We start from the raw sequence: 26,232 nt of genomic DNA, 5'->3' as shown, positions 1-26,232 counted from the left end.
TTTCGATTTACTTTGGGAAGAACACTTTGTGTGTTTAGACGCTCCCTAGGATCTTTCAGAAGGGACCCCTTCTTTCAACAACTCTTTCGAAAGAACTTGCACGTGTAGACACAGCCGGTGTGCATGCACTCTTTTGAATTTTTTTTTTCCCTGAAGACTTCAGGGCTGTGTCCACACTAGCAAGTTCTTTTGAAAGAGTTTTCGAAAGACGGGCTCTTTCAAAAGATCTCATGGAGCATCCACACCCAGAAAGCATTCTTTCCAAAGTAAAGCAAAAGAATGCAGCCGGCCTTTTGAAATCATTCTTCCTTTCCTGTTTCAGGAAGAGGGCCCCCTTTCGAAGGGTTTTGAAAGGAAAAAGTTTGCAGGGGGGCTGTAGGGCTCTTCTTTGGAAAGAGACATCCTTGGGGCACCTGAGTTTTCAATCCCTGGCCTGCTCTTTTGAAAGAGCAGGGGCTGCGTGGACGCTCCCTTGGGGAAGAGATTACTCTTTTGAGCCGCGTTTTTGTGTGTGGACGGGCTCTGCCGAAAGAGGTCCTTTTGGAAGAGGTCTGCGGGGGGCACTTCATTGGGAGATCTCTGTAGTGCAGATGTAGCCCCACTGCAGAACTTCCTTCGGACAAGGGCTGGGGCGTAGACGCAGCGGAGGGAAGGAAGGAGAGAGAGTCACAAAGCAGCCAGGTTCTCAAGCCAGCCTCTCTCCCCCTCCTCGCTCCTCCCTGGAGCCCCACAGCAGCCATGCCCCCCCGCCTCCCCAGGCGCAGCCGCCGGTGGCCGGGCTGGGCTGCCCGCCCCGCAGCTGGGGGCGGATCCTGCTGCGCTGCGCTGCGCTGCGCTCAGCCCGGTCCCCAGTCAGCTGACGCACCGGGCGCTTCTCCGCCAAGTGGACTCCAACTCCAGCCGGCGAGTTGCGGGCTCGGGAGGCTGGTTCCCCGCGATGCGGGCGGCCTGAGGCGGGCGGCCGCTCCCTGCGCTGGGATGGCCGCCAATTTTAACGACCTAGCGAAGCAAGGGTATGTAAAGCTTAGGAGCAGACGTTTAGGTGTAAGTATCAGCGCGTTCCTTCTCCGCTTGCTTGGCTCTTTCCCGCTGGGTTGGGCGGGGAGCGCGTTGTGCCGCGGCCAGCTGGTGCGCCGGGGTGGGACCCCCAGGCCGGGGGTGGCGCCTGCGAACTGCTCCCACCAGAGTGACCCATGCGCCGTTGCTTCTGCCCACGGCGCGGCGCGGTGCTGTTGGCGCCGCAAACAGAGCAACAGCTGGAGGCGCCGCGCAGCGCTGGGCGATTCTCCGCCCAGAGGCGGCTCGGGGGGGGGCAGACCCGGGCTCGGGTGCTGGATCGGGTTCGCTTAGGGCCAGGGACTTTGCCTGGGCCGCCGGATCAGAGAGTCTGACGCGGCCCTGCGGCTCGGAAACACGGGGCTGGCTGGGAGGAGTTGACTTTGGGCTGCATCTTTTCAAAGCAGGGGTGTGGTGTGGAGCAGGGAGCAGGGGCACGGGGGTGGGGTGTCAACTGCAGCTTTCTTCGGGGTGAAATAGAAAAGCCAGATTCTTAGGGCTTGTGTGCAGGGCCAAAGTCAGGAAAATTAAACCTGTTAACTCAAAGCGAGAAGTTAGTGGATTAGTTAACTCCCATCACACCCCTGTGTGGATGCTCTTATGCAGCATTAAGGGGGCCTCGTTTCAGTGTATTAATCAGTAAGGATGCTTCGGTTCTGAGAGCATTCCCACTTTAAATTCATATCTTCAGTTAATTAGGAACAGTTTTCCTAAATGGACTCCCTGCGTAGACAAGCCCTTACTTTCTGCAATGCAAATTTGTATTTTGTGGACCCAATACAATTTGCAGATGGCAAAACCATTCATCTTATCTGGGTTCACAATTGCAGCTTCACTGATGCCACGTGTGCAGTGTATTCCTACTTACTGACCATTTGCCCATTAAAAGTTTGCATTTGTGATTTAAAAGCTCAGGTGTGTGTGAGGGAGAGTTACTGTTCTTAAAACACGCTAAAACTTTCTCTGCTGAATTTTATGGGTACACAATAGATTATACTTTGACGTTTATCTGTTTGCCACTTCCTTTTTGTTTTGCAAATCTGCACTTGATTCATACTGTGAAATGTTTGTCTTTAAATGTGGGTGCAATGTAACATAGGTAAGCCAATTACTTACACAACATCTTTTGGCTTTATTCTCCTCCTGTGTGATTAATTCTAATTAGCTCTATTGGAAGTGCTGTCTCTCTTCTGGGTATAAAAGCATGGCAAGCTACCTAAAAGCTATAGTTAATCAGCTTTTCTGACTGCAAAGTAAGATTGTTATTGTATAAAACATGCAACTAATTAGAAGGTGGTTCAAGGTGGGGAGTGGGTGGATTCTTAGAATAGAGTTTTCTTTTGTATGTATTTACCCTTCCTTTGCAAGAAGTTTAGAACTCCTGGTTTTTGCTGTATGCTAATATGAACAGTACTTGCATCACTAATTCAGCAATTCTGAAACCTTCATAGTTTGAAGGGTTATACTTAGATTTGTCACGTGAGAATTTATTTGAAAGATTCTATGGCTGTCTCAAAGTTTTTGCTGGTTTATTACAATTCTGATCTTTGTGCTCTGTATTTAATGGGCACATGTAAACTGTGTGTTAGAAAAACAGACACTGAAGGAAATATAAAAAGAGAACTTTCCATAAGTGCTGTGTGAAGTTTGTGCAGTGCAGGCTTCTGACATGCCATACTGCTTGTGATTTCCACATGTTGATGAAATCTGCATAATTAGTCTTGGAAGGATTCGCGTTTTATCAGTAAATGTTGGGAAACATTGATTTCACTGTGTACACAGACTGTGAAAAATATTCCCATCAATAATTGAAATGTACAGGTTTCAAACTAAGTAAAGTGTTGTTTAAGAGTTTTAGTTTGATTAAGGACATTTAGTTTGTGCATTTTGATATGTGCTATCAATTGGTGCTGTAACAGTGATAAAGCAATAATGTTTTGAATCTCAACACCAACTGTCGATAGAAAATTCTTGTACTGTACCATTCCCAACTACAGGAAATTTTAGCTGATAACTAAAAAAAAGTTTAAAAAATATGTAGATGTTATCCATTAGAATTATTAGGTCTTATTCTACCAAGTACGTGTATGATATTTACAGATGGTATGACCTTTCAGATAGGAGGATTTAATTTTGCACCTTTTCAGACTTCTTGGGACCAGTTCATATCGGGTTAAATACTATGACAGCCATGCATCCAGGGTTGTTATGGGTAATTTTTATTGTATTTATCAACACTGGGGAAGGGGGCAAACACTTGCAAAATAGACGAAAATAGAGTTGACACACTTTCCGATTGAAACAAACAGTGCATTTACCATGCAGTGCACAACGGATAAATAAAGAGGACTGACTTCCAAGTAGCAGATAACTGTAAACATGTGCCAGAGAAGGGGAATGGGCATGTAAGCAATCACAGTCAGTGGCAGCTGTGGTGAGACAATGTGGAACTTCACTTACCACTAGAAAAATATGCAATTCTCTCCTTGTGGAAGAGCATTCTCCCTGTAGTACATAGACTGAAAGCTTTCTCTCACTGTTGGTTATTTGATTCCAGTTCTACAGATTTTAGGTAATATCCTTAAAAGGTTTTCTCCCTTACTTAATCTGATGGGCTTTTATTCCAAATATTAATTAGAATGAACTAAGGTAAAGAAATTTGCAGTCTACCATCACCAGTTGATCTAAGACGGAACAGGTGAGTGTGGAGTGTGCTCGTGTAGCTTGAAATCTTGATAGTTGAAAGCTGAACAGCACCCCAAATTTGGACAGTGGCCTACATCCTAAATCAAGCACTCACGTTTGCACCCTGACTAAATTATACCCTTACTAAAACACTGACTTTCCAGTCCTGTGGAGCATGTATAGCAGGCTTGCTACATCCACCGACTAAGGGGGTTTATGCCTTTAGCTCAAGTGACTGAGTTCTGTGCTGAGGAGATGAGCGTCCACCTTCCAACTACACTGAAGCGCCATATGCGGTCAATGAGTAATTCTGCAGTGGGTAATATTTTATCTACTATTATTTCACACTGCTAATGCTGGAAGTAATATGGCTTCGGATTTTCACAACTTGTATTTGCTGTAAATGTCTCAGATCCCCGGTGCCAAGATTTCCACTTCATTTTAGTAATACAGTAATTAATTTAAGTACTTAAATATGAGACCAGTTTGTGTAGAGTGCTGCAGCAGCCTAAGATCAGTACTATCACCACTTACAGCTCTGAACCAGCACAAATGTACCAGCATAATTCTCCTTAAGTCAAAACTTTCATAGAATGCTGGGTCTGCAAGAGACCTCAGGAGGCCATTGAGTCCTTCAATGGGTTGTGCTGACTTCCGGAGCTGTCTATTTTAGGTATCTCTGACTCCTATGACTGTAATACCTGAACAACAAGTGATGGTTTATCCTTGGAACACCCATGTTGGGGAGAAAGTGCTCTTTAAAACAGATATGATGCCATCTTATCGATGGGAAACTTAAGCTCAGAGCCTCAAAGGGACTTGCTGCTCTGCCTTGTAACTCCTAACCCACAGTCAGAGATCCACAGAGTTAGGCACCTAAGAAAAGAGTTCTCAGATGACAAAATCTGAGCAGGTAGCTAGGAGGGAAATGATGAAGAGAGAGGCTTAGCTGACTACAGGAGAGAATCCTAAGCGAAGAAGGGCCCTCGCATTTGGCCCGGCATGGTGCCTAAGACAGGTCAGATAGGTCTCAGTGTTGGTCACAGAAGTGGGAGATTTCCTTCTTGGGTTTAGAGAGAGACCCTCATCCTTGCCTATCTTAATGGTTAGGATGCTGATTCAAAGTAGGGATTTGATCTAACAGCTTCTCTGTCTAGGGTGAGTACTCCAACAAAACAAAACAAGTAGTCGTTTAGCACTTTAAAGACTAACAGAATAATTTATTAGATGATGAGCTTTCACGGGGTCTGCCCCATGAAAGCTCATCACCTAATAAAATATTTTGTTAGCCTTTAAGGTGCTACGTGACTAGGATGCTGAGTCTATGGCTTTGAGCAAGTTATTTCAACTCCCCATCTTGGTGAGGCTTTCTGGCTAAAGTAAGACTCTTACCCAGTTCCCCTGAGCAGAGGATGGTGCTGGTTGGGCTCAGGTTGGCAGTAGGGAGGAGTAGGAGGTGAGTAAATACCAGTGAAAATCCTCAGGAACAGAGCTGGTTGAAAACATTCAGCAATGCCATTTACACGGGAAAATAAGGCTTAGTTGGAAACGTTAGTAATTTTCATAGTGGAAATTCTATTTTTTGTTTTGTTTTCTACTTAATTTTGAAACAAAATTTCAAGGGGGAAACCCTTTTTAAACAGTTTCTGATTATTTCTTAATAGAGAAAAGTTGGGGGAATAGTGTGTGTGTGTGTGTGTGTGTGGTGGTGGTGGTGGTGGTGGTGAGGAAGGGAGACAATTTTAAAACCCAGAAGAAAACTTTCCATTGAGAAACTTTCCATTGAGAAACTTTAAGTAAGAAAAATCCTCTATTGAAACAGATTACCATTTTCCACTGGGGACGGTCTTGGGCAAGGTTCTCCCAAGTGTCAACACCAATGCTGCGCTTTTTCATGTGTGCCTTCAGCATGTCCTTATATCGCTTCTGCTGGCCCCAGATGCTCCTCTGTCCTTCCTCCAATTTGGAAAACAGAATCTGTTTTGGGAGGTGCTGATCAGACATCCAAATCAATAACCAGTCTAACCAATTTGTTGAAGAATAATAATGGCTTCAATGCTGGTCATGTTTGACTCCTCCAGGATGCTAGTGTTTGTGCGTCTATCCTCCCAAGAGATATTTAGGATTCTTCTGAGGCAGCGTTGATGATATTGTTCAAGTGCCTTCAGATGACACTTGTATGTTGCCCAGGTTTCACATGCATATAGTAGCATATAGTAACAACTACTGCACAGTGTACAAGGAGCTTTGTCTTGGGATAGATGCCCTGGTTCTCAAAGACCCTTTGTCTCAGGTGAGCAAAAGCAGAGCTTGCATGGCTCAGATGATGCTGGGTTTCCACATTAATGTTGACTTTAGCAGAAATATGATCTCCAAGTTATGGGACGTGCTCCACATTTTCCAGCAGTTCTCCGTTGACTTCAATTGAAGGTGCATGAAATCATCGCATCAGTGAAGGTTGGTGGAGCTCCTTGGTCTTTTTGACGTTCAGTGTGAGGCCGAGATTCTCGTATGCTTCAGCAAAGGTGCTTAAGATGGTCTGAAGGGCTGTGGGGAAAAAGACCAACAACCATATTGTCATGCATGTACTGGAGCTCCGTGATCAAGGTTGTGGAGGTCTTGCTTTTAGCCTTCAGTCTCCTGAGACTAAAAAGCTTCCTGTTTATTCTATAGACAATCGTCACACTGTCTGGAAGCTTGCCATCACTGAGGTAAAGGGTCATGGCAATGAAGATGCAGAACAGTGATGGGGTGATGATGCCGCCTTGCTTGATTCCAGAGTGTGCAAATCACCTAATTTGCACTCCAGCCCCACTCACCGCAACCGCCAGATCTGGAACTCTATGAATCAGATGTTTGCAGCATTCCAGACCTGTGAGAAAAGGGGAGGAGCAGATAAGTGTTGGGCTGAGGTGTGCAAGAGGGATGGGGGACACACAGCATGGCCACAGGACTGTAGGTGGACCCCCAATGGGCTCAGGGCTGCTGTGGCCTACTGAAGTGAAGAAGGGCCACTCAAGTGGCCCACTCGCTCTTCCTGGTTGCCATACCTTCCCTATTGCTGGGGAGATGTACATTCCAATTTACCGTACCAGACCGGACCATTGGTCCATGAGGCCTGGCATTTAATATAAATCATAACAGCTGATCTTTACTGAAATAAGATTCCTCTTGTACTTGGCAACATGAGTAAAAAACAGGAGCTGCCAATCAGGTTACACTGAAAGTGATCTTGCTTTCACATTTATCTTTCTGAAGAAACAATTCCTGCCTTGTCATTGAATAAGGCAAACCAGAAAAATTTAGGATTTTTTTTTTTTTTTGGTTTGGCTATGGAGCTGAACAATAGCTCATTATTTTTAAATGCTAAAAGTAACCTTTTACGTATTATTAATGGTCTGGACCAGGGGTGTCACACCATCCAGGGGCCAGAATCAGGCCCACAGAGCCTTTTAATCTGGCCAGTGGAGTTGGTAGGGGCACTATTTTTAAAAGGTGGCTGGGTGTCTCCGAGCTGTATGTGGCTCTTAAGGAGCCATTTATGGCTCCCATCTGCCTCTTGACTCCTCCTCTGGCTCCTGTACAGTGTGGCAGGGGTAGAGAGAAGTGGTGGAGGTAAGCACGCTGGAGCCACATCTGGCTCTTTGAGAAATAAAATACTCAGAGCCATGGGAGTGCTGTGCACCACTCTGAGCATGCGTCTCTCCCCAGCGATTGGAGGGAGAAGTGCATGGCATTGGCGGTGGCGGCAGCTCTGGTGAGTCTCCAACATTGGATTATGGTGGGGTGTGGGGCTGGTTCTGGAGGAGGGGAGGGTCTGGACTTCATGGCTGTTGACTTTTTTAACATGCCAGGTACTCAGATACAGCAGTTATAGACAACAGTGTAACCTTCTAAGGTAGGATTGTAACATACGGCAAAGATCATGTCGTTATGTCAAGCTGTGTCCCGTGCAGGGGAGGGAGGAGTTGCTGTAGGCCACTGTTCTGCTCCCAGGTATCAGACTAGCACGTTAGTCTGTATCCACAAAAACAATGAGAAGTCCTATGGCACCTTTTATAGAGTAACAGATTTTTGGAGCATGAGCTTTCATGGGCAAAGACCCACTTCATCGGATGTGTTTTCTGCACCCCCTACATGTGGTGATGGCTTGGGCTGAGAGTACCTGATCTCAAATTGGCAGGAGTATTTCTCTAAGTATTGCTGGAGCAGAGGATGCTCCAGGCCATGCCCTGTATGTTTTGGGGTGGGCAGGGAAGGTGGGAGGGAATAGGTAGTGTAAAGACAAACATTTTTATGTCCTTCAACAACTTTCTGTATGCGAATTCCCATCTGCCTTGTTAGAACATCTCCAGATACTTTGTGCTGCTTGAGAAACTCATGCCACACTCCTTACTTCATGCTTCTGATGTTCATCTTGAACAACCAGAATTTGTATGTATTTGGTTGCTGGATTGAATGCTTTGTTTTTGGCTGTTGCCATTGGTTTCCCTTTGCCTTTAATCACTGGACAAAGTACTCTGTATTCATTCTACTTTTAACAGCTGCTTCATGACACTGACAGGCTGCTGGTGGGTGGATGTGTAACTAGTGAATTCAGATTGTGTACTTTGCTGGATTTTGTGAAATTTTAAACTGGCAAATTCTGAGACAGCTCTTGAGTCACTTGATTTTACAGTGTCATAATGAAGGAAAAGTTGCCCAGCTTAAATACTAGTTACTAGAGGTTTAGGCAAAATTAAAATGTATTAATCTTCTTACAATATCATGGGAAATACTATAGAGCACTTTCATATGCAAGATAAGAAGGCACATATATTAGATGAGGATGTATTAGGGATGAAATTTGATTCTGAGGAAAAGCTAGTTATTAAAATCAGCTTTGACTGTCTCCTATAACTTGAGGCCAAATACATACTGCTGTAGAATGGAATTTAATAAATACACCGACAATTGTGTCTGAATCACTTGCCAATCTAAATCGTTTGGTTGTCTTTGCCATTCAACATAGTGTGTTTGCTTTGCAATATTTCTTTAATATCTATAAGGTATGCCTAGTAGAGACATGCAAAATTGAACTATCAGGGTCAACAGTCAACCCATGTATTCCCTCTGATTGTAGATAAGTCAATTCCAGCTATGCAATTGTAGCTTGAATTGCATATGTGCAATCAACTTTATGGTCTAGTGTAGACCTGGCCCTAAGAGCATTTTTTTTAATGGAAAAGATATACTGTTCACTAATCAGTTGCATGGTATGGTTACAAGCCAAAGACCATCCTGCAACTGAAACTAATGTATAGCACTTTTAAAATCTAAATGGATAACTATAAAGAAAACCATTACTATAATGTATGTAATATGTACTGTTTTTTTTTAAACTTTTTGGGTTCATGGTGTCAAAGGGGTAGATAGATATTACAGGGCAAATCATCATCAAATTTCATAATTTGTCGTAACTCCATTAAAGTCAATGGATCTATGGTAAGTTACAGCAGCAGCGCCTATAAATGTGTACGGGTGCACTTCATCCCACAATATACCAAGATACACAACATAAGAGAACTAGCTGCTTATTACTGTGGGCTTCATTGAGCTCCTTCCTGTAGCTATATCTTGGTGCCAGTATTTAGCTTCTGTTCGAATACTCAATGGAAGTTTGTTGTAAGATCCACCGCTGCTGCACTTGCTAGGCCAGTCACTGAGCTGTTCACACCATTGCTGTGCACCTGTCTGCTATTTGAAATGATTAAATCCACAATGACCACATTCATTTTGCATCATACAGCTGTAGTCCCATCTGCTGACGGGATGCCCTGGTTAAGTGAGAGAGAACCACCTTCCATACAATTAGAAAGCGGATCCTTCTTAGCAAGTCTGGTTGAGTTCCTCCAAAGGTGTCTAATTCCCATAGGTTTTCTCCCATTTCACTTGCCTTCCTGAACTAGAGCATTGGAATGGCTGTTCAGAGCTGGGGTGTTGCCATACAAACTACAGTCATAAGTAATCACTGTCTTTATCTGTTACTCACTAATTCTGATATCTAGAGATTGGTTCATAGAAATTAAGTTGGACAGCTGTTTTTGAAGAAGGAACCATCACAGTGTTTATTTAACACCAAGAGGTGGAGCCAAACCTGGGACCCCTGGAGCTTAGTGCATGAGCCTCTACTGACTGAACAAAAAGTCAGCTGCCTCTAAGTTAAGATTGCAGAGGACACTCATTCCTTCTCTGTGTAAGGGATCTAAGTGCCACTACGTGGAAAGTGAACCACACCCAGTAGATGTGTGGCTTACATGTTGCCCACCTTTTAAATTAGTTGTATAGTTTGTGTTTCAGGTCCAGAATTTAACTTCCCAAGTAGATTTTACGATTTAAGTAAACTTATGAAGGCTTCACTGGTTTCAAAACTTTAAAACCAGCCCTTGGGCACCTAAATAAACAAGTGTCTAAGCCTTCAAAGGAGGTTCATACCCTGCAGCTCCTATTCTTGTCCAGGGGCATTGCTAGGTGTTGAATGTTTTTGGAAAATCTGACCACTTCCTTTAAGTGCCTAAAGAGAAGTGAGCTTTTGAAAAATCCTGGTTCAAGTGTGGGTGCCAAACACTTTCAGAAGCTTGATTTATTAAAGAAGAGGCTGAATCTTCCAAAGTCTAGGAGAGGAATGTTGGGTCCTTGGCTCTGTAGAAAATTGAGGTAGTCTTTTTTATTTTTTATGGTGGGAGGGAAGTGGGCAAAACCTTCCCATGATTCTAGCTCTTTCAGTGGTAATACAAAAGCCAGAAAGGCTCCTATGATGCTATTATCTTAAACATCAGTGGGTGAAATCCTGGCTCCAATGATGTCCAAGTGTCAAAAATGCTGGTGGTTGCAATAGCTTTTGTCTACATGAATCTCCACTAGTAGCTGTAGTAGTGCGAGTTGTTGACAATGGTAATTGTTTTACTTCAGTGCAGACAAGATTACTGAAGGCTAAATTGGATCCAGGTGGGGCTTTACTGCCCCTTGGTCAAAGGAGTGGACCATATTCCTCTCCCGGAAATCTGCAGCCACCCTTTTCATCAGTATTGTTGTGACTGCAGCCTAGGTTTAAAGAATTGTGGCTCTCTGCTTAAATTCTGTTCAGGGAATTTGGTTTTAGAGCAAGATGAGGGAAGGGAAAGCTGATTTTCTAAACTGTCCATCACTTACTGACAACTAATTTCTAGTAAACATTTGTGTAATAAGTGGAGTAACAAAAATGCTTTGAATGCCAGGTGTTTCTGGATTAATTAAAGATTAAAAAGGAAGAGGAGTTTCCCAGGCTTCTGGACTGTTTAAGTTGATTGATATGTTACCCATAAGATTACAGATTCTTCTTTTATCTGACTTAACGTGGCACTGTGAGGCTCCCATCACCTGAAAAACCCACTCTAAAGTGTCACCTAAAAACTGACAGATGTGTATTTTAGCATGTGCTAATATATCGTGCTGAACCTGGGATTGGCCAACAAATGTCAGACACACAGGCTAAATGAAATGCTAGATTTAAAATGTGAGCTGTACAATCCATTCATTTTATTATACTATGGGCCTCTTAGACAATAAATTGTTGCTCTTTGGCTCCTAGATTGGTTAGTTCTAATGCAGGAAAAGTTTTTGTTCCAATTAAAAAAATTGGTAGATCTCAACATTTTATATCTAAACTCTTAGCGTTTTTGTGAAAATGAGAGTTGGCAGTGGGAGAAGGAGGGGAGTGGCAGGGCAGGGGAGACAGACTTTTTAAGATCAGTTTAATAATGGGAAAAAATAACTTTTGTGAATTTCCATTTCTTTTTGGACACCTTTACAGTTTATCAAATAAACTTTTCCTTTTTGATTGGGTGTGGGGGAAACATTATTCTTTTTTTTGCGGGGGGGTGCGGAGGGGGGCTTTGCAAATGAACTCTTCTGACCAGATCTGTATAGTACATTTTATGTCCATGGTATCTTTAAAAAAGGCCAGGCCCAAATCCTACAAGTTGTTCTTTGTGAGTGGACACCTGTGTACTTGGTAGTACACCCTGCAAATTTGGAGTGATAATGTGAGTAATTTTATGCCCTCATGGTCATACCCAATGGTTATGAGTTAAATTTTAAGATTAAAGACTGAATCAAAGGAGGTGAGTGGTGGAGAAGCTTGGAAAAGCAGATAACTTTTAATAATCACCATACATTTGTATCTAAAGCTGCCATGTTAATTAAACTTTGTTATCTGTTGATGAACAGAAAGAGAAACTGCTGAAGGACACAAAGAGGAAAAAGGGAGCAGGCTTTTTTCTCTGCTATCCTCAACATGCAATACACTGAACTTGTTGAATAACTGGATGTTTTCACGAATTATAAAATTAAGTTTTGGAACAAATCTACAGCTTTCGGGGATTTTGCGCTGCTCCATAGTTCCCAGGGACAGCAAGGGTAGAACTCGGAACTTTGTGCTCTAAAACTAAAAGCCTCCAACTATTTAACCCTCATCTCTATTTGTGGGGTAACACTATACCCTGTAAGTATATTAATGTTGCGATAGCTCATGAGCTAATGGCCATCCAGCTATACTCTTTTAGGACATTGCATCTCCTCATTGATGATGGTGCACTGCAGTTGTAAGGGAACAGTTGGCCCCTTATTAAAACTCTTTGGGAGAAGGGAATGGGTTCGTTGGTTAGCTTCCAGGATCAAAGAGAAGGAGAAGGGTCTTTGAGAAATCTGCATCCTGGGATTGGCAACACTTAGGAACGATGGGAAGCAGCCAGCCCTTCAGATCATCCTAATTGCCAGGGCAGGCAGGCCACAGAGAATGAGGAGTCTGGAGAGAGTCCTGTCTTCTGTGTCAGCTAAACTTTCTGTGTCACACAGAGTGGGACTGAGCTAAAGAGGAAGCATCTGCCTGAGCAGAGCCATGCCAGCCAGCAACAGCCAGAGACCTGGCCCAGCAGCAGGTCCTGAGAGACAACACAGAGGGCAGACCCATGCTGGGAATAGGGCCACAGCCACAGAGACAGAGGGTGTGTTTACACAGCTGTTATTTCGTAATAAAGACTGTTATTCTGAAATAACATTGTGAGTGTCTACACAATGCAACTGCTATTTTGAAATAATTACAAAATGGCAGATGACTTGTTTGAAATTTGGAAAACCTCATTCTAAGAGGTATAGCATCTACTCTAAACTAGATATTTCAGAATAGGAGCTGTGCAGGCAGGGAGTGGGGGTTATTTTGGAATAAGCCGTAGTGTGTCCAAGGGCTCTAATCTGAAAGAGGCTGTATTGTGTCTAGATGCTCTATTTCAAAAGAGCTGAGCTATTTCAATATGCATTTTGTGTGCAGATGTGCCACTTTGAAATCAGCTGTCCTAGAAAATCTCTTCTGGAATAGTTTATTTAGAAATAACACTGCTGTGTATACAGAGCCGGGGGGCCAGAGAAGCAGCCGAAGGAGTTGAGGGGGCAGCATAGCTGACAGTGAAGTTGGAGCTGGAACATGCTAGATCTGGGTACAGTGAGCAGCAGGGAGACTGGAGGTACTCTGCGTAGAGCCACTCTTTCCTCAGCTGGTGTAAATTGGCATAGCTCCATTGAAGTCAATGCAGTTATGTCTTTACACACCATGGGCCTGCCAGCTATATGTCTTTTAGTACCAGTCAAACATGTGGGGAAGTAACAGGTGGAGGAAGTGTGATAACTAGGGCTGACATCTTGATTTTATGTTTCTGTAGTTTTAGATATATTATGAAAATTAGTGGACTAATTTTGTAGGTTTTCTTGTGATTTTCTTGTTCATCAAGTACTGCCAGAAACATTACTGGAGTCCCAAACTATCAATGAATCCAATTTTATTTCCTGTACTGAAAGTAGCCTAATTTGTTTTAAGTAAAATTATTGATGAGTAGAATGACTGCTGCATTTTTCTGCTAGTAACCTCATGACAGCCAATGAAATTGCTCCTTTACTTGGCATGTTATGTTCATCTGGGAAAAATATCGTCTCCATTGTCAGCAAAGGAAAAATTAGTTTTAGAGCTCTCACTTATTTAGGTAAATCTTCTGCAAGAAGTAAAGGATGAAGTGAGCTGCAAATTGATTGTACTAAAATAATTTCTATATTTTGTGTGGTACTGAGCTCCACTTATAGTACAACAGCAACTAAGGGCAACTCCTTCTGCATGGTGTTCACATGGATAAGTACACATTATTATTTTCTTCTCCACTTAGCCAGATAGAATCACAGAACACTAGAAATGGAAGGGATCTCGAGAGGTCATTAAGTCCAGCTCCCTGCCCTTTCGGCAGGACCAAACACCATCTAGACCATCCCTGATAGATGTCTATCTAACCTGCTCTTAAATATCTCCAGTGATGGGGATTCCACAACCTCCCTAGGTAATTTATTCCAACATTTAACTGCCCTGACAGTTAAGAAGTTTTTCCTAATGTCTAATCTAAAACTCTCTTGCTGCAGTTTAAGCCCATAGCTCCTTGTCCTATCCTCAGAGGCCAAGGAGGCCAATTTTTCTCCCTCCTCCTTGAAAGCCATTTTCAAGTACCTTAAAGATGGTTACATGTCCCCTTTGTCTTCTTTTTCTAAACTAAACAAGCCCAGTTCTTCCAGTCTTTCCCCCACAGCTCATGTTTTCTGGACTTTTAATCATTCTTGTTGCTCTTCTCTGGACCGTCTCCATTTTCTCCACATCTTTCTTGAAATGTGGTGCCCAGAACTGGACACAGTACTCCAGTTGAGGCCCGAGGTAACTTCTGCCTGGCCAGAGTCTGCACCCCAGCTCACTAACCTAGCTTGAGCCCCTTCCTGCACGCAGTGTCCTTCCCAGAGTCCCCACCCCATCTTCTACCCTAACCCTCTGCCCCAGGATCAGCCTGGAGTCCCATTTCACATCCAACCCATTTGGCCCCATCACCCTGATTACCATGTCCCCTTTGAATAAGGGGGCAAGTGTAGACATAGCCCGTGTCGTCTTAGGGCTCTTAACCCAGATCAGACATGTCTGTATTTCCTCTGCGCTGGGGCGAGGGAAGGGGAGATAACTTCAAAACCTTGTTACCTGCATTGTTCCAGAATTGGTGGTTCACATTAATAATCTGCCCCTTCTGTTCCTGTATTTATTTGTTTCTGCAGGAAACATCCCTTTTCTGACTTATTTGGCCAGGAATACAGTCACAAAACAGCGATAGAGAGAACATTCAGATAGCTATCATGTATGAAATGTAAAGCTGTTTCCTGGCATTCCAACTCTTGCACCTTGTTTGCCTGCCTGGACACTGAAGACTCCAAAGTATTGACTATAAATGGGCTTCAGCCTCTTTGGCTAAATTTCTTTTCCTTGGTGTCTGGCTGGCAGCTCCCCCCTTGTTCCAAGAAGTAGCTTGCAGTGCTCATGACAGTTACGTGGAGCTGTGCAGGTTTCTTGTTTCTGTCAGACAGTGGGAATAGCTGTGTGGCTTCGTGGGATTTTTTTTTTAAAAGGTGCAAAAATTATAGCATACACATGAAGTTTTGTGATGGAGGCAGTTGCACACTGGGAAGTTGACCCTTGTTCCTGTTACCCCATTCATTTGGTTTCTACCTCACCATGCCCTGGTAAACTTCCCAGAAGACACTGCACTAGACTATGGTGGATTGCCCGTTGACAGGACCGGTGGAAGAGTGTGGAGATGTATGGGGTGGAAGGCGACAGGTCCCAAACCATGGCCCCTTTTCTCCAAAACTGCCCTGTCTCTTCCCCTGGACACCTTCTCCTGCTTACTTCTCTCTGTCTTGTCCCTTCCAGCGCTCCTGTCTGGTAAAGAGTGTGTAAATGTGTGTGGGGGGGGGAGGTGTCATGGCCCCCAAACCACCCCCTCTGGTGTCCCTGCCCAATAGTCATTACCCTATGTGTTGGCACATGGCCCACTACCTCTGCATCGACAGTGCACATCCTTACTGATGTGCAAAGCTCATGTATGTATGTACACAAGCAATACACAAATTATCTATTGCATACATGTGGCCTTATGCTAGGAACTTTGAGTTAATTATGTTACCCTGTATTCCTCTTGCAGCCAAAATGCCAGTGGATTCTACTGGCCAATGGTTTTTCCTGGAAGTTTGATATATGCCTAGAATGCAGGATCAAGCCCACTTTAATTACACATGGGGTTTTCCATGTGTTCTGGTTCCATTTGAACAATATTTTGATTACTTTGGTAACACAAAGTCTAAATGGGGCTATAACTCTTATGTCATTACCTCAAAGTGCTAGAAGGAGGAAATACATGCTGATGGTTGCAGGCTTGGCTTTGCTTTGCAATAGAGCTGTGCCACAATCCATTAGTACAACCAGTAGTTCATGCCAAACGATCTCAATTACCATTCTCATTTTATTTGCTGTAAGGCAGAGCTAATGCGCTTGTTAGTATGATTTAATAGCCTATAAATTGTCACTTTTTAAAAGAGCAAAATGTTGTTGTTTGGGGGTCAGCTTGCAGTGACTCATTTCATGGCGTTATTCACTATTTCATGAAAATAAGGATCTTTTCTTGATTTAACTCGGTCATAAATGTAGGTGCAGTCTGGAGCGGGAGGGGAGATATGACTCACTGCACAGCTGTGATAAAGCTGAATTGGAAAAGAATAACAAAGTTAAAATATTGGCAAGATGTTTGCTTTGGGAGGGATATTCCCCCTCCCATTGAAGATGATGACGGACCATCCAGTGATTTCAGTGGAAGCAGGACTGGACATTGAAAAGTGGACCATTATACTCATCATGTCTTAATACTTAAGCCTCCTGAGAGCACTTGTCATCTGTGGATCTGGAAACAACATTCTTTAAGTATAAATACTGTTAGAATTCAACAGACTGTAAGGTGGAGACAGGTGAATTGACTTTGTCCCAAATGGAGATCACAAATAATGTCTGTGAAGATGAAACTGTGGATCTTCAACACAAATGTAAAGAGTGTGCTCTTGTATGCATACAAGACCTGGCACACTAAAAAGTCTTCACATCACAAGCTACCGACATTCATAAACAGATGCCTGAGGTACAGCCTTCACGTCAAATGGCAAGACTTGGTCACAAACAAGGAGCTTTGGAATAGAGCAGGACAAGAACCACTTGACATTCAATTGAGAGAAGAAAGTGGGAGTGGCTAGAGGAGGAGCTTGGACAACGTGAAGATCATATACTGAGATTGAAGGACAACAACTGGGGAGCTCCTGGGATTGGTTAGAAGTTTTGTCCTGGGATGGAGTAAAGTGGAGAACACTTGTAGATGACCTATGCTCCACCCAGACTACAAGGCTTTGAAGTAGAAAGGAGAAAGTGCAAAGAGATGATGGCCTCAGTCCTGCAACAGAGCTCAGTGCAGGATTCTGGCTTAGTGTCTTACCCAGGGCCTCACAGGAAGTCTGTAGCAGAGAAAGAAAAAGAACCTGGATCGCCTGAATTTCATTGTCATAACCTTAAAGACTGTCTTTCCTTTGGTCAGCTGTATATGTCATTGAGCCTGGATAATAAGAAATCAGGCTAGTTATAACCAAATGAAGGTGACCTTCAGTGACTGGGAAGCATTGGTTGAGATGTCTGTACAATAAACATTTTTCCAACTGTTTTTTGCATCAACAGCAATTCCAAGGAGATAATTTGCTTTTAAACTGTCTTATTAACATTTGAAGCAACAGGTTGCAAGGGGCTCTTGGAGCTCCCGGGTGCAATTTTGTCTCCAAACTCAAAGGGAAAGTTGGGATTGTTTTCCTGCCTCTGAATGACTTCACTACATTTTGGATCTTGCCATGCCAATCCTGCCAGAGATGAATTATTCATGGGTCTCCAAAAAGTGTTTCCAATGAGGAACATTTTAAAACTCTCTGTAAAATGGGAATAATGGTACTTGTCTCCTTTTTATGATCACTTCATGATCCAAAGCATCACTTCTAGATATTAAAAACAAATCTGAAGCACTCCTTTGAGGTAGGTTAACCTTTTCTTACATAGGCACAAAGTGAGCCCCAGACAGTTCAGGGCAGCACAATGAATGAGTGACAGAACAATGACTGGAACTTATTGGCTTGATTATTGGGGCAGAGTCAAGACACCTGTCACATATGCTGCAAGAGTTTCTGGTAGCATGCCTGCTTTGTGTGGGTTAACAATTGATGATAGAAACTGTTGTTAAATTTCAAACTCAACTGATTCTGGACAAGTATATTGGCACATGGAGCTTGTTGAAAAATTTCCATCAAAATATTTTTACTCAGACTACTTCTTGTGGGGCAGGGGAATATTTCAATGTTCACTGTAGAGTTTGCTGAAATTTCAAAAAGAAAAAAGATTGACTTCAGAAAAAGTTTTCTGGGTTCTCATTTTTTTTTTTACATTGGTTCACAATATGTCCATGATGTGGGGAAATAAGGGTCAGAAAAAATATTAGGTATGTGCACAGTTGGTTCAAAGACTCTACTCAGAATAGTTTTCAATGATTTGCTGTCAAGTTGGAATGGTGAGATTAGTGAGGTCTTGCAGGAATCAGTCCCGGGTCCAATGCAAGTTAATTTTTTTCATTAATGACTTGGAAATTGGAATGAAGGATGAGTTTACAGAATTTGAGGATGTAATTGAGCAGGAAGGGGTTGTAAGCAATTTGGAGGACAGGAGTAGCATTCAAAATGTTGAAAAATCCAAAGAATTGGTCTGAGATCAAAGAAGTGAAAGTCAGTAAGGACAAGTGAAAAGTACTACACTTAGGATGGAACAATCTGAAAAGGAACTGGCAGTTACAGCAGATCACAAATTGAATGAGACACCAATGGGTTGGAGTTGCAAAAAATGTTAACACAGATTGAACCTCTCTAATTCAGAACTCCCTCATCCAGCAAACTCTGTAATCCAGCATGCTTCTAGTTAGACAGACCACTACTTTTCATGGGTGTGGCCAAGTTTCTTGCTGTCCCACAAAGTTTGTTTCCAGCCACCAGTCCTGGCTCTGCATTCTGTGTTGTTGTTTGTCTCTAACCATTAAATGTCTTCTAAGAGCCCAGTAAACAGTGGATGTTTTGGTAATGCTGCTAGACAATATTGATCTCCCGTGTTCAGGCAAATGCTTTCATTTTGCATCAGTCATGTCCCAAGAGTGCTGGATGAGAGAGTTTCAACATGTACTTTATAATTCTGTGGAGTATTTAACAGAAGTATTGTATGTAAGGCATGGGAGGCTGCTGTCCTGGTTTTGTAGGTAGGCACTAGTGAGGTCTCATTTGAAAACCTGTGTCCAGTTTTGGGCACCACACACTAGGGGAGATGTGGGCAAATGGGAGAGTGGTCAGAGAATATCAGTAAAATGATTTATTGTTTAGGGGCTCTGATTTATGAGGGAGGGTTTATAATATTGGGCACGATTCTGAGGCTGAAGTGGGACTGACATGGATCACTTGTTCTGTGTCCACTGAAAGTAGAACAAGATTCTAGGAGCTGATAGAAGAGGTATCTGAGCCTTTAGCAGTCATTTTTGGAAAATTGTGGGAGACGCGAGAGATTCCAGAAGACTGGAAAAGGGCAAATATAGTACCCATTTATAAAAAGGGGAACAAGAATAACCCGGGAAACTACAGGCCAGTCAGCTTAACTTTTGTGCCAGGAAAGATAATGGAGCAGGTCATTAAAGAAATCATCTGCAAGCAATTGGAAGGTGGTAAGGTGATAGGGAACAGCCAGCGTGGTTTTGTTAAAAACAGATCATGTCAAACCAATCTAATAGCTTTCTTTGATAGAATAACGAGCCTTGTGGATAAGGGAGAAGCGGTAGATGTGATATACCTAGACTTCAGTAAAGCATTTGACACGGTCTCACATAATATACTTATCAATAAACTACTCAAATACAACTTAGATGGGGCTACTATAAGGTGGGTGAACAACTGGCTGGATAACCGTATCCAGAGAGTAGTTATTAATGGTTTTCAATCCTGCTGGAAAAGTATAACTAGTGGGATTCCGCAGGGGTCTGTTTTAGGACCGGTTCTGTTCAATATCTTCACTAACGATTTAGATAGTGACGTAGAAAGTACACTTATTAAGTTTGCAGATGATACCAAGCTGGGAGGAGTTGCAACTTCTTTGGAGGATAGGATCATAATTCAAAAGGATCTGGATAAACTGGAGAAATGGGCTGAGGTAAACAGGATGAAGTTTAATAAGGACAAATGCAAAGTGCTCCACTTAGGAAGGAACAATCTGTCACACATACAGAATGGGAAAGGACTGACTAGGAATGAGTACAGCAGAAAGGGATCTAGGGGTTATAGTGGACCACAAGCTAAATATGAGTCAACAGTGTGATGCTGTTGCAAAAAAAGCAAACATGCTTCTGGGATGCATTAACATGTGTGTTGTGAACAAGACACGAGAAGTCATTCTCCCACTCTACTCTGTGCTGGTTAGGCCTCAGCTGTAGTATTGTGTCCAGTTCTGGGCACTGCAGTTCAGGAAGGATGTGGAGAAATTGGAGAGGGTCCAGAGGAGAGCAATGAGAATGATCAAAGGTCTAGAGAACATGACCTATGAAGAAAGGCTGAAAGAATTGGGCTTGTTTAGTTTGGAAAAGAGAAGATTGAGGGGGGACATGATAGCAGTTTTCAGGTATCTAAAAGGGTGTCATAAGGCAGAGGGAGGGAACTTGTTCTTCCTTGCCTCTGAGGATAGAACAAGAGGCAATGGACTTAAATTGCAGCAGGGGAGGTTCAGGTTGGACATTAGGAAAAAGTTCCTAACTGTCAGGGTGATCAAACACTGGAACGAATTTAGAATCTCCATCACTGGAGATATTTGAGAAGAGGTTAGATAGATGGCTTTCAGGGATGGTCTAGAAAGTGCTTGGTCCTGCCATGAGGGCAGGGGGCTGGACTCGATGGCCTCTCGAGGTCCCTTCCAGTCCTACTCTTCTATGATTCTATGATTATAAGATTTAATGGGGTTAATCTGCAGTACGGGAGATTTAGAGTAGATATTACATATCTTTAGAGTCAGAAAAATTTTCTGACTCTAATGATAGTCAAGTGCCGAAATGGAATTCCAAGGGAACTTGTGGAATCTCTGGCATTGGAAGGATTTTAAAAACAGGTTGTACAAATGCCTGTCAGGATAGCTCCAGGTTTGTTTGTAGAGGCTGGATTTGATGATCTTGCAATGTCCCTTCTAGCTCTGCATTTCTATGATTTTACAATATGTTGTACTACTACTACTACTGACATGTCATTCAAAAATAACAACTGACATATTCCATTTTTAAAATCATTAATGTCAGCTGCTGGTTAGTATTAATGGCAGAAATTGAAGCAACTTCACTTAATGATTTTTTTAAAAATATAAAAATAGAACATTACATATGTCATAACAGGCATGACTAAAGACATGCTACTAAGAAATGCAAGATAATGGATATAAAAACAGCAAATAAAATTCAGAACAAACTTTTGAAATTCTGAAACAGTTCCTGTGTAAATGAAATTTCAGAATTTTCATTTCAGTAGAAGTTCAAAAATGTTTTTGTTTGTTCCATATTAGAATGTAAATTTTCTGAAAATGGAAATGTGGATTTGTGGTCAGCTCTGCTTATCTGGTTGGATTTCTTTGATGAAGGGTGCTAAACAGAGTTGATGAAAATGATTTTCCCCCTTAAAAACAAGAATTTTTGGTTTTAGTGGAAAAAGTTTAAAATGGGATCTTCCCCCGCCCCTGGTTAAAATGGAGCTATTTTGATAAGATTTTTTTTCAAATCAGGTCACTTTAAAATTGTACAGATTGAGCTCCTCTACTCGGGCACCTTTGGGACATGACTGGTACCAAAAGAGAATTTGCTGAACCATGGGAAGCCAATATTGTGCATCATTACCAATGCTTCCACTGCTTACTGGCCTCTCAGAGGATATTTAGGCGTACATTACAGCTAAATAACAGCACAGAACACTGTGAACCAGGACCATGGGAAACTTGATCACACCCATGATGAGTGCACGTCTAGCTAAACGAAAATTCATGCCGGACCATGGACGTGGCCAGATCAGAGAACGCTGGACTAGAGAGGTTCAACCTGCATTTCATTTTGGTGAGAAAAATCTCGCAGTATTATTTGTACCATTTTCCCCTTACTTTCCACTGGGGGAAAAGCGTCTGAGAGAGAAAGTAAAGAGGGGAAAAAAATCTTATTTTTAATTCTTCCAGTGAGGGCAGGAGGAAGGAGAGAAGACAGGTTGTTTTGTTTTTTAAGCGCAAGTGAAAATTGTCCTTACTTCAGCACAAACAAGCTGAAAATTTTGCCCATAAAACTGAAATTTTGAAAAAACACATATGACAATGTTTTTCATGGGGGAAAAAAATTAACGCTCTATTTGTTGCAAAAATGTTCACTATCTCTGATACCAAACATGCACAGAGAATTCTAACTGTTTAGCTGTATCCCAATATCCAATTCTATAAGTAAGCTATTTTTAAGTAGTAGGTGGCAATTTATTTTCTACATATGTTACAAAAATAGCAATGTTTCACTTTGAGATCTGGGGTTATGTTATATGCTGTAATGTGATTAAAAAAATTAGACATATTTTTATTCAGAGTGAGCAAACTTTTTACACCAGGCCCCACTTTTCATCCCTGCAGTTAGCTGGGTCCCCCAACATGTCTAATGTAATCCAAACTGACGGAAATTCCCTAAATGAGAAGAAACCCTTTTGACATGTGTAAGAAAATATGTCTGTAGAATGTAAGAACTTTATGAATCGGTATTCTGAAAGAACTCAAATGTGAAATTGCAGAATTATTAACTGTGTTTTGTAACCTATCCTTTAAATCAGCTTCTGTATCAAAGGACTGGAACAAAGCTAACATTATGCCAATATTTAAAAAGGGCTCTAAAGGTAACGCTGGCAAATAAAGACCGGTAAGTCTAATGTCAGTACCCGGCAAATTATTTAAAACAATAGTAAAGAATAAAATTGTCAGACATGTAGAAGAGCATAATTTGTTGGGCAAAATTCAATATGGTTTCTGTAAATGGAAATCATGTTTTACTAATCTATTAGAATTCTTTGAAGGTGTTAACAAACATGCAGACAAGGGGGATCCAGCATATATAGTATAGTTAGATTTCTGGAAAGCCTTTGACAAAGTCCCTCACCAAAGGCTCTTGTGTAAATTAGGCTGTCATGGGATAAGAGGGAAGATCCTTTCATGGACTGAGAACTGATTAAAAGACAGGAAACAAAGGGTAGGAATAAGTGGTACATTTTCTGAATGGAGAAGTGTAACAATTGGTGTTCCCCAAGAGTCAAATGATCTAGAGAAAGGGGTAAGTAGTGAGGTGGTAAAGTTTGCGGATGATACTAAACTGTTCAAAATAGTCAAGACAAAAGCAGACTGTGGAGAACTTCAAAAAGATCTCACCAAACTGAGTGTTTGGGCAACAAAATGGCAAATGAAATTTAATCTGGATAAGTGTAAAGTAATGCATATTGGAAGAATAACTCCAAGTGTACGTTTAGCTACAACTAATCAGGAAAGAGATTTTGGAGTTATCATGGATACTTCTCTGGAAACAGCCACACAGTGTGCAGCAGCAGTCAAAAAAGCAAACAGGATGTTAGGAATTTTTTAAAAAGGGATCGAAACTAAGACAGGATATTTTGCTGCCCCTTTATAAAACTATGGTACGCCCACATCTTGAGTATTGTGTGCACTTGTGATCTTCTCACCTCAAAAAAGATATTTTGGCATTAGAAAAGGTTCAGAAAAGGGCAACTAAAATGACTAGAAGTTTGGAACAGGTCCCATAGGAGGAGGGGTTAAAGAGACTGAGACTTTTCAGTTTGGAAAAGAGGAGACTGAGGGGGGATATGACTGAGGTATATAAAATCATGATCGGTGTAGAGAGGGTGAATTAAAAAAGTTATTTACTTGTTCCCATAATATAAGAACTAGAGGATACCAGATGAAATTAATGGGTAGCAGATTTAAATCTATTAAAAGAAAGTTCTTTTTCACACAGCGCACAGTCAACCTGTAGAACTCCTTGCCAGAGGAGGCTGTGAAGGCTAGGAGTTCAAAGCAGAGCTAGATAAATTCATGGAGGTTATGTTCATAAAAGGCTATTAGCCAGGGGTAGGAATGGTTTCCCTGGCCTCTGTTTGTCACAAACTGGAGTTGGATAGCAGGAGACAAGTCTCTTGATCATTGGTTTTGGTCCACACCCTCTGGGGAACCTGGCACTGGCCACTGTTGGCAAATGGGATGCTGGACTAGATGGACCTTTGGTCTGACCCAGTAATGACCATTGTTATGTTCTTCTATAAATGTGAATACACAGACATAAAATTAGTAACATTTCAATATTCGTAGTGAGATGAATGCATCTGAGACTTAACAGCCAATTGTGTTGTGCTCCTCCTCATGAAATTTCACACTCCTCCTCAAGGGGCCTGCCTCCCTTCTTGCGCATCTCTCTTTTAGTGGTACTATGCTAAACACTTCCATTTATTGTCCATTGGAGAGATACACCTCTGCTGTATTGATCTGAATTCCTACTAACAGGCTGAAAGACTGGGGCTTTAGGTTTCCCCTGAAAACTGTACAGTATTGAGCAATATTCATTTATGCCAGATGAGATTTACAGAGAATTCTATGTACATTATGTGAGATTGTCCTTTCTAGCAAACAGCAGATTTGACTAATTTATCCTAACAGTTTAATTTGAAGATGCCTAAGAAATGAGCATCTCATGAGATTTTAGATTTGTATAATTTGTTTACCCAGGGAAGGAGGAGAAAACTAGGTAGTCTTATGTAAATTAAAATTGATTTATGTGGTCATTACAAGCCTGATCACTATGAGTAATGTAATCTATCATTTATGCTTGTATCACAGTAACATTAAATAGGTATTAGAGAAAATAAGGTTCTCTGTACTGCCAAGTGCAGTTACATTTTATAAATAAGTTTGCCAAATCAGTGAACTGATCTGTATTTGCATGTGTTTTGTTACATCTGTACCAGTCAATTTCTGATTGAGCAATAGCAATATCCTCCCCCGACCCTTTAGTGGGAGGGTCACAATAGTGTGATGCTGAACAACCCAAATTGCAGCTGAAATTTGTTTACATCTGTGTAATACCTGCTGCTTTTCTATTTAGTAATAATTGTATTTATATTTGTATGGTATGTTGCATGCTAGTACTTCACATAGTATTGTATACGTATCTTTTATTTTAAAATAAATCTATGGCTGTTCTGTCCAGCAAGGAGCAAATAAATCCTTCCGTATCTGCCAGGCTGTAATTATCTCTTCATGCAGAAGTACAGTGATAAACACTAAGCATTCATGCCCATTTGTACGTAGAAAAGAGAGTGTCTGTTCAAAGACCGTCCTACTTCTCAGTTTACAGCACATTTCTTCTAAAATAGCTAAATCTTATACTACCAGCGTACCAATCTTCATGCATCACATTATCAGCATTCTGGGGTAAGAGCTCTACCAGACCTCTTTTCACAATTTGCAACACATTAGAAGATGCTCAGAATACTTTAAGGGAAGAAATACTTTCAACTGCACTGCTTTGTGAATGAGCACTAAAAGACAACAAAAGAAGTCAAAGTACCAGCATTACTTGGAATTCTGCCCACTGTATATTTGAAAGAAAAATACATTGCTTTGGATTAGAATAAAATTGCTTGTCCTGCTAGATTTTTTTTTAATGCAATTTAGCCCAGGCCACAAATAATTTGAGCAACCTGTCTCACTAGATGTGTTGTAATTCTTTTGGGTTTGGAATCTTATTGTGAAAAATATTAGTATGTGTGTGGGAGGGCGTGGGGGGGGAGAACACATGGGGACAGATTGTCAGTGTAGGTGGGGATCTAGTCCATAGAATTACACAGATTAACACCAGTTGAGGATATGGCCTGTTGTGTTTTGCAGAGTGTGCAAAGGCATTTTCCATTGCCTTATTGACTGGTTTGTTCAGGAATTCAAGACCAAATGCAATCTAGTCCTTTTCAAGGCAAAAAAACATATTTAAGTATATATTAACTAAGGAGATGTAATATTATATATTAATTTGCATTACATAATGCCTAGGAATCATCGTCCTGGACCAGGACCCTCTTCTACCAGGTGCACTACAAACACAGAACCAAGAGATGGCCCAAGCCTGCAGTTGCTTATGGTCTAACCAAAAAAGACCCAAAGAGTTGCAGTACATTTAGCTCATAACCGTTTTATAGACTCTGTGTAGAAGCTGTATTGGAACAATCTATTTCTTGAGAAATATGGATCAGATTTCTAGCTGGTTCAAATTAGAGCCAATGGAATGACAGGGAATCTCCAACTTATGAAAAGTTCATTTGCAAATCAGTTGTTTGGAACTCTGAACACATTTTCGCATAGAAACAACATTATGAATGGTAGTTAGCTTACTTAACCCCTAATGTAGCTGA

General features: G+C 41.8%; 1 protein-coding gene across 2 annotated transcripts in view; it reads left to right on the top strand.

Annotated features, from left to right (window-relative positions):
* Positions 1–875: 875 nt before the first annotated feature.
* The window catches only part of DOK5 (docking protein 5), a 99,228-nt gene continuing 73,871 nt past the window's right edge, over positions 876–26,232 (top strand). For both annotated transcript variants that reach the window (XM_075011599.1, XM_075011598.1), the window contains exon 1: positions 876–1,044. In XM_075011599.1, the coding sequence (XP_074867700.1) occupies positions 979–1,044 (66 nt within the window). In that variant the 5' untranslated portion in view covers positions 876–978. The remainder of the gene's footprint in view (positions 1,045–26,232) is intronic.

This window comes from Carettochelys insculpta, chromosome 17, assembly GCF_033958435.1.
Source record: "Carettochelys insculpta isolate YL-2023 chromosome 17, ASM3395843v1, whole genome shotgun sequence".
NCBI lineage: Eukaryota > Metazoa > Chordata > Testudines > Carettochelyidae > Carettochelys > Carettochelys insculpta.
This window is presented reverse-complemented; position numbering and strand designations above follow the sequence as displayed.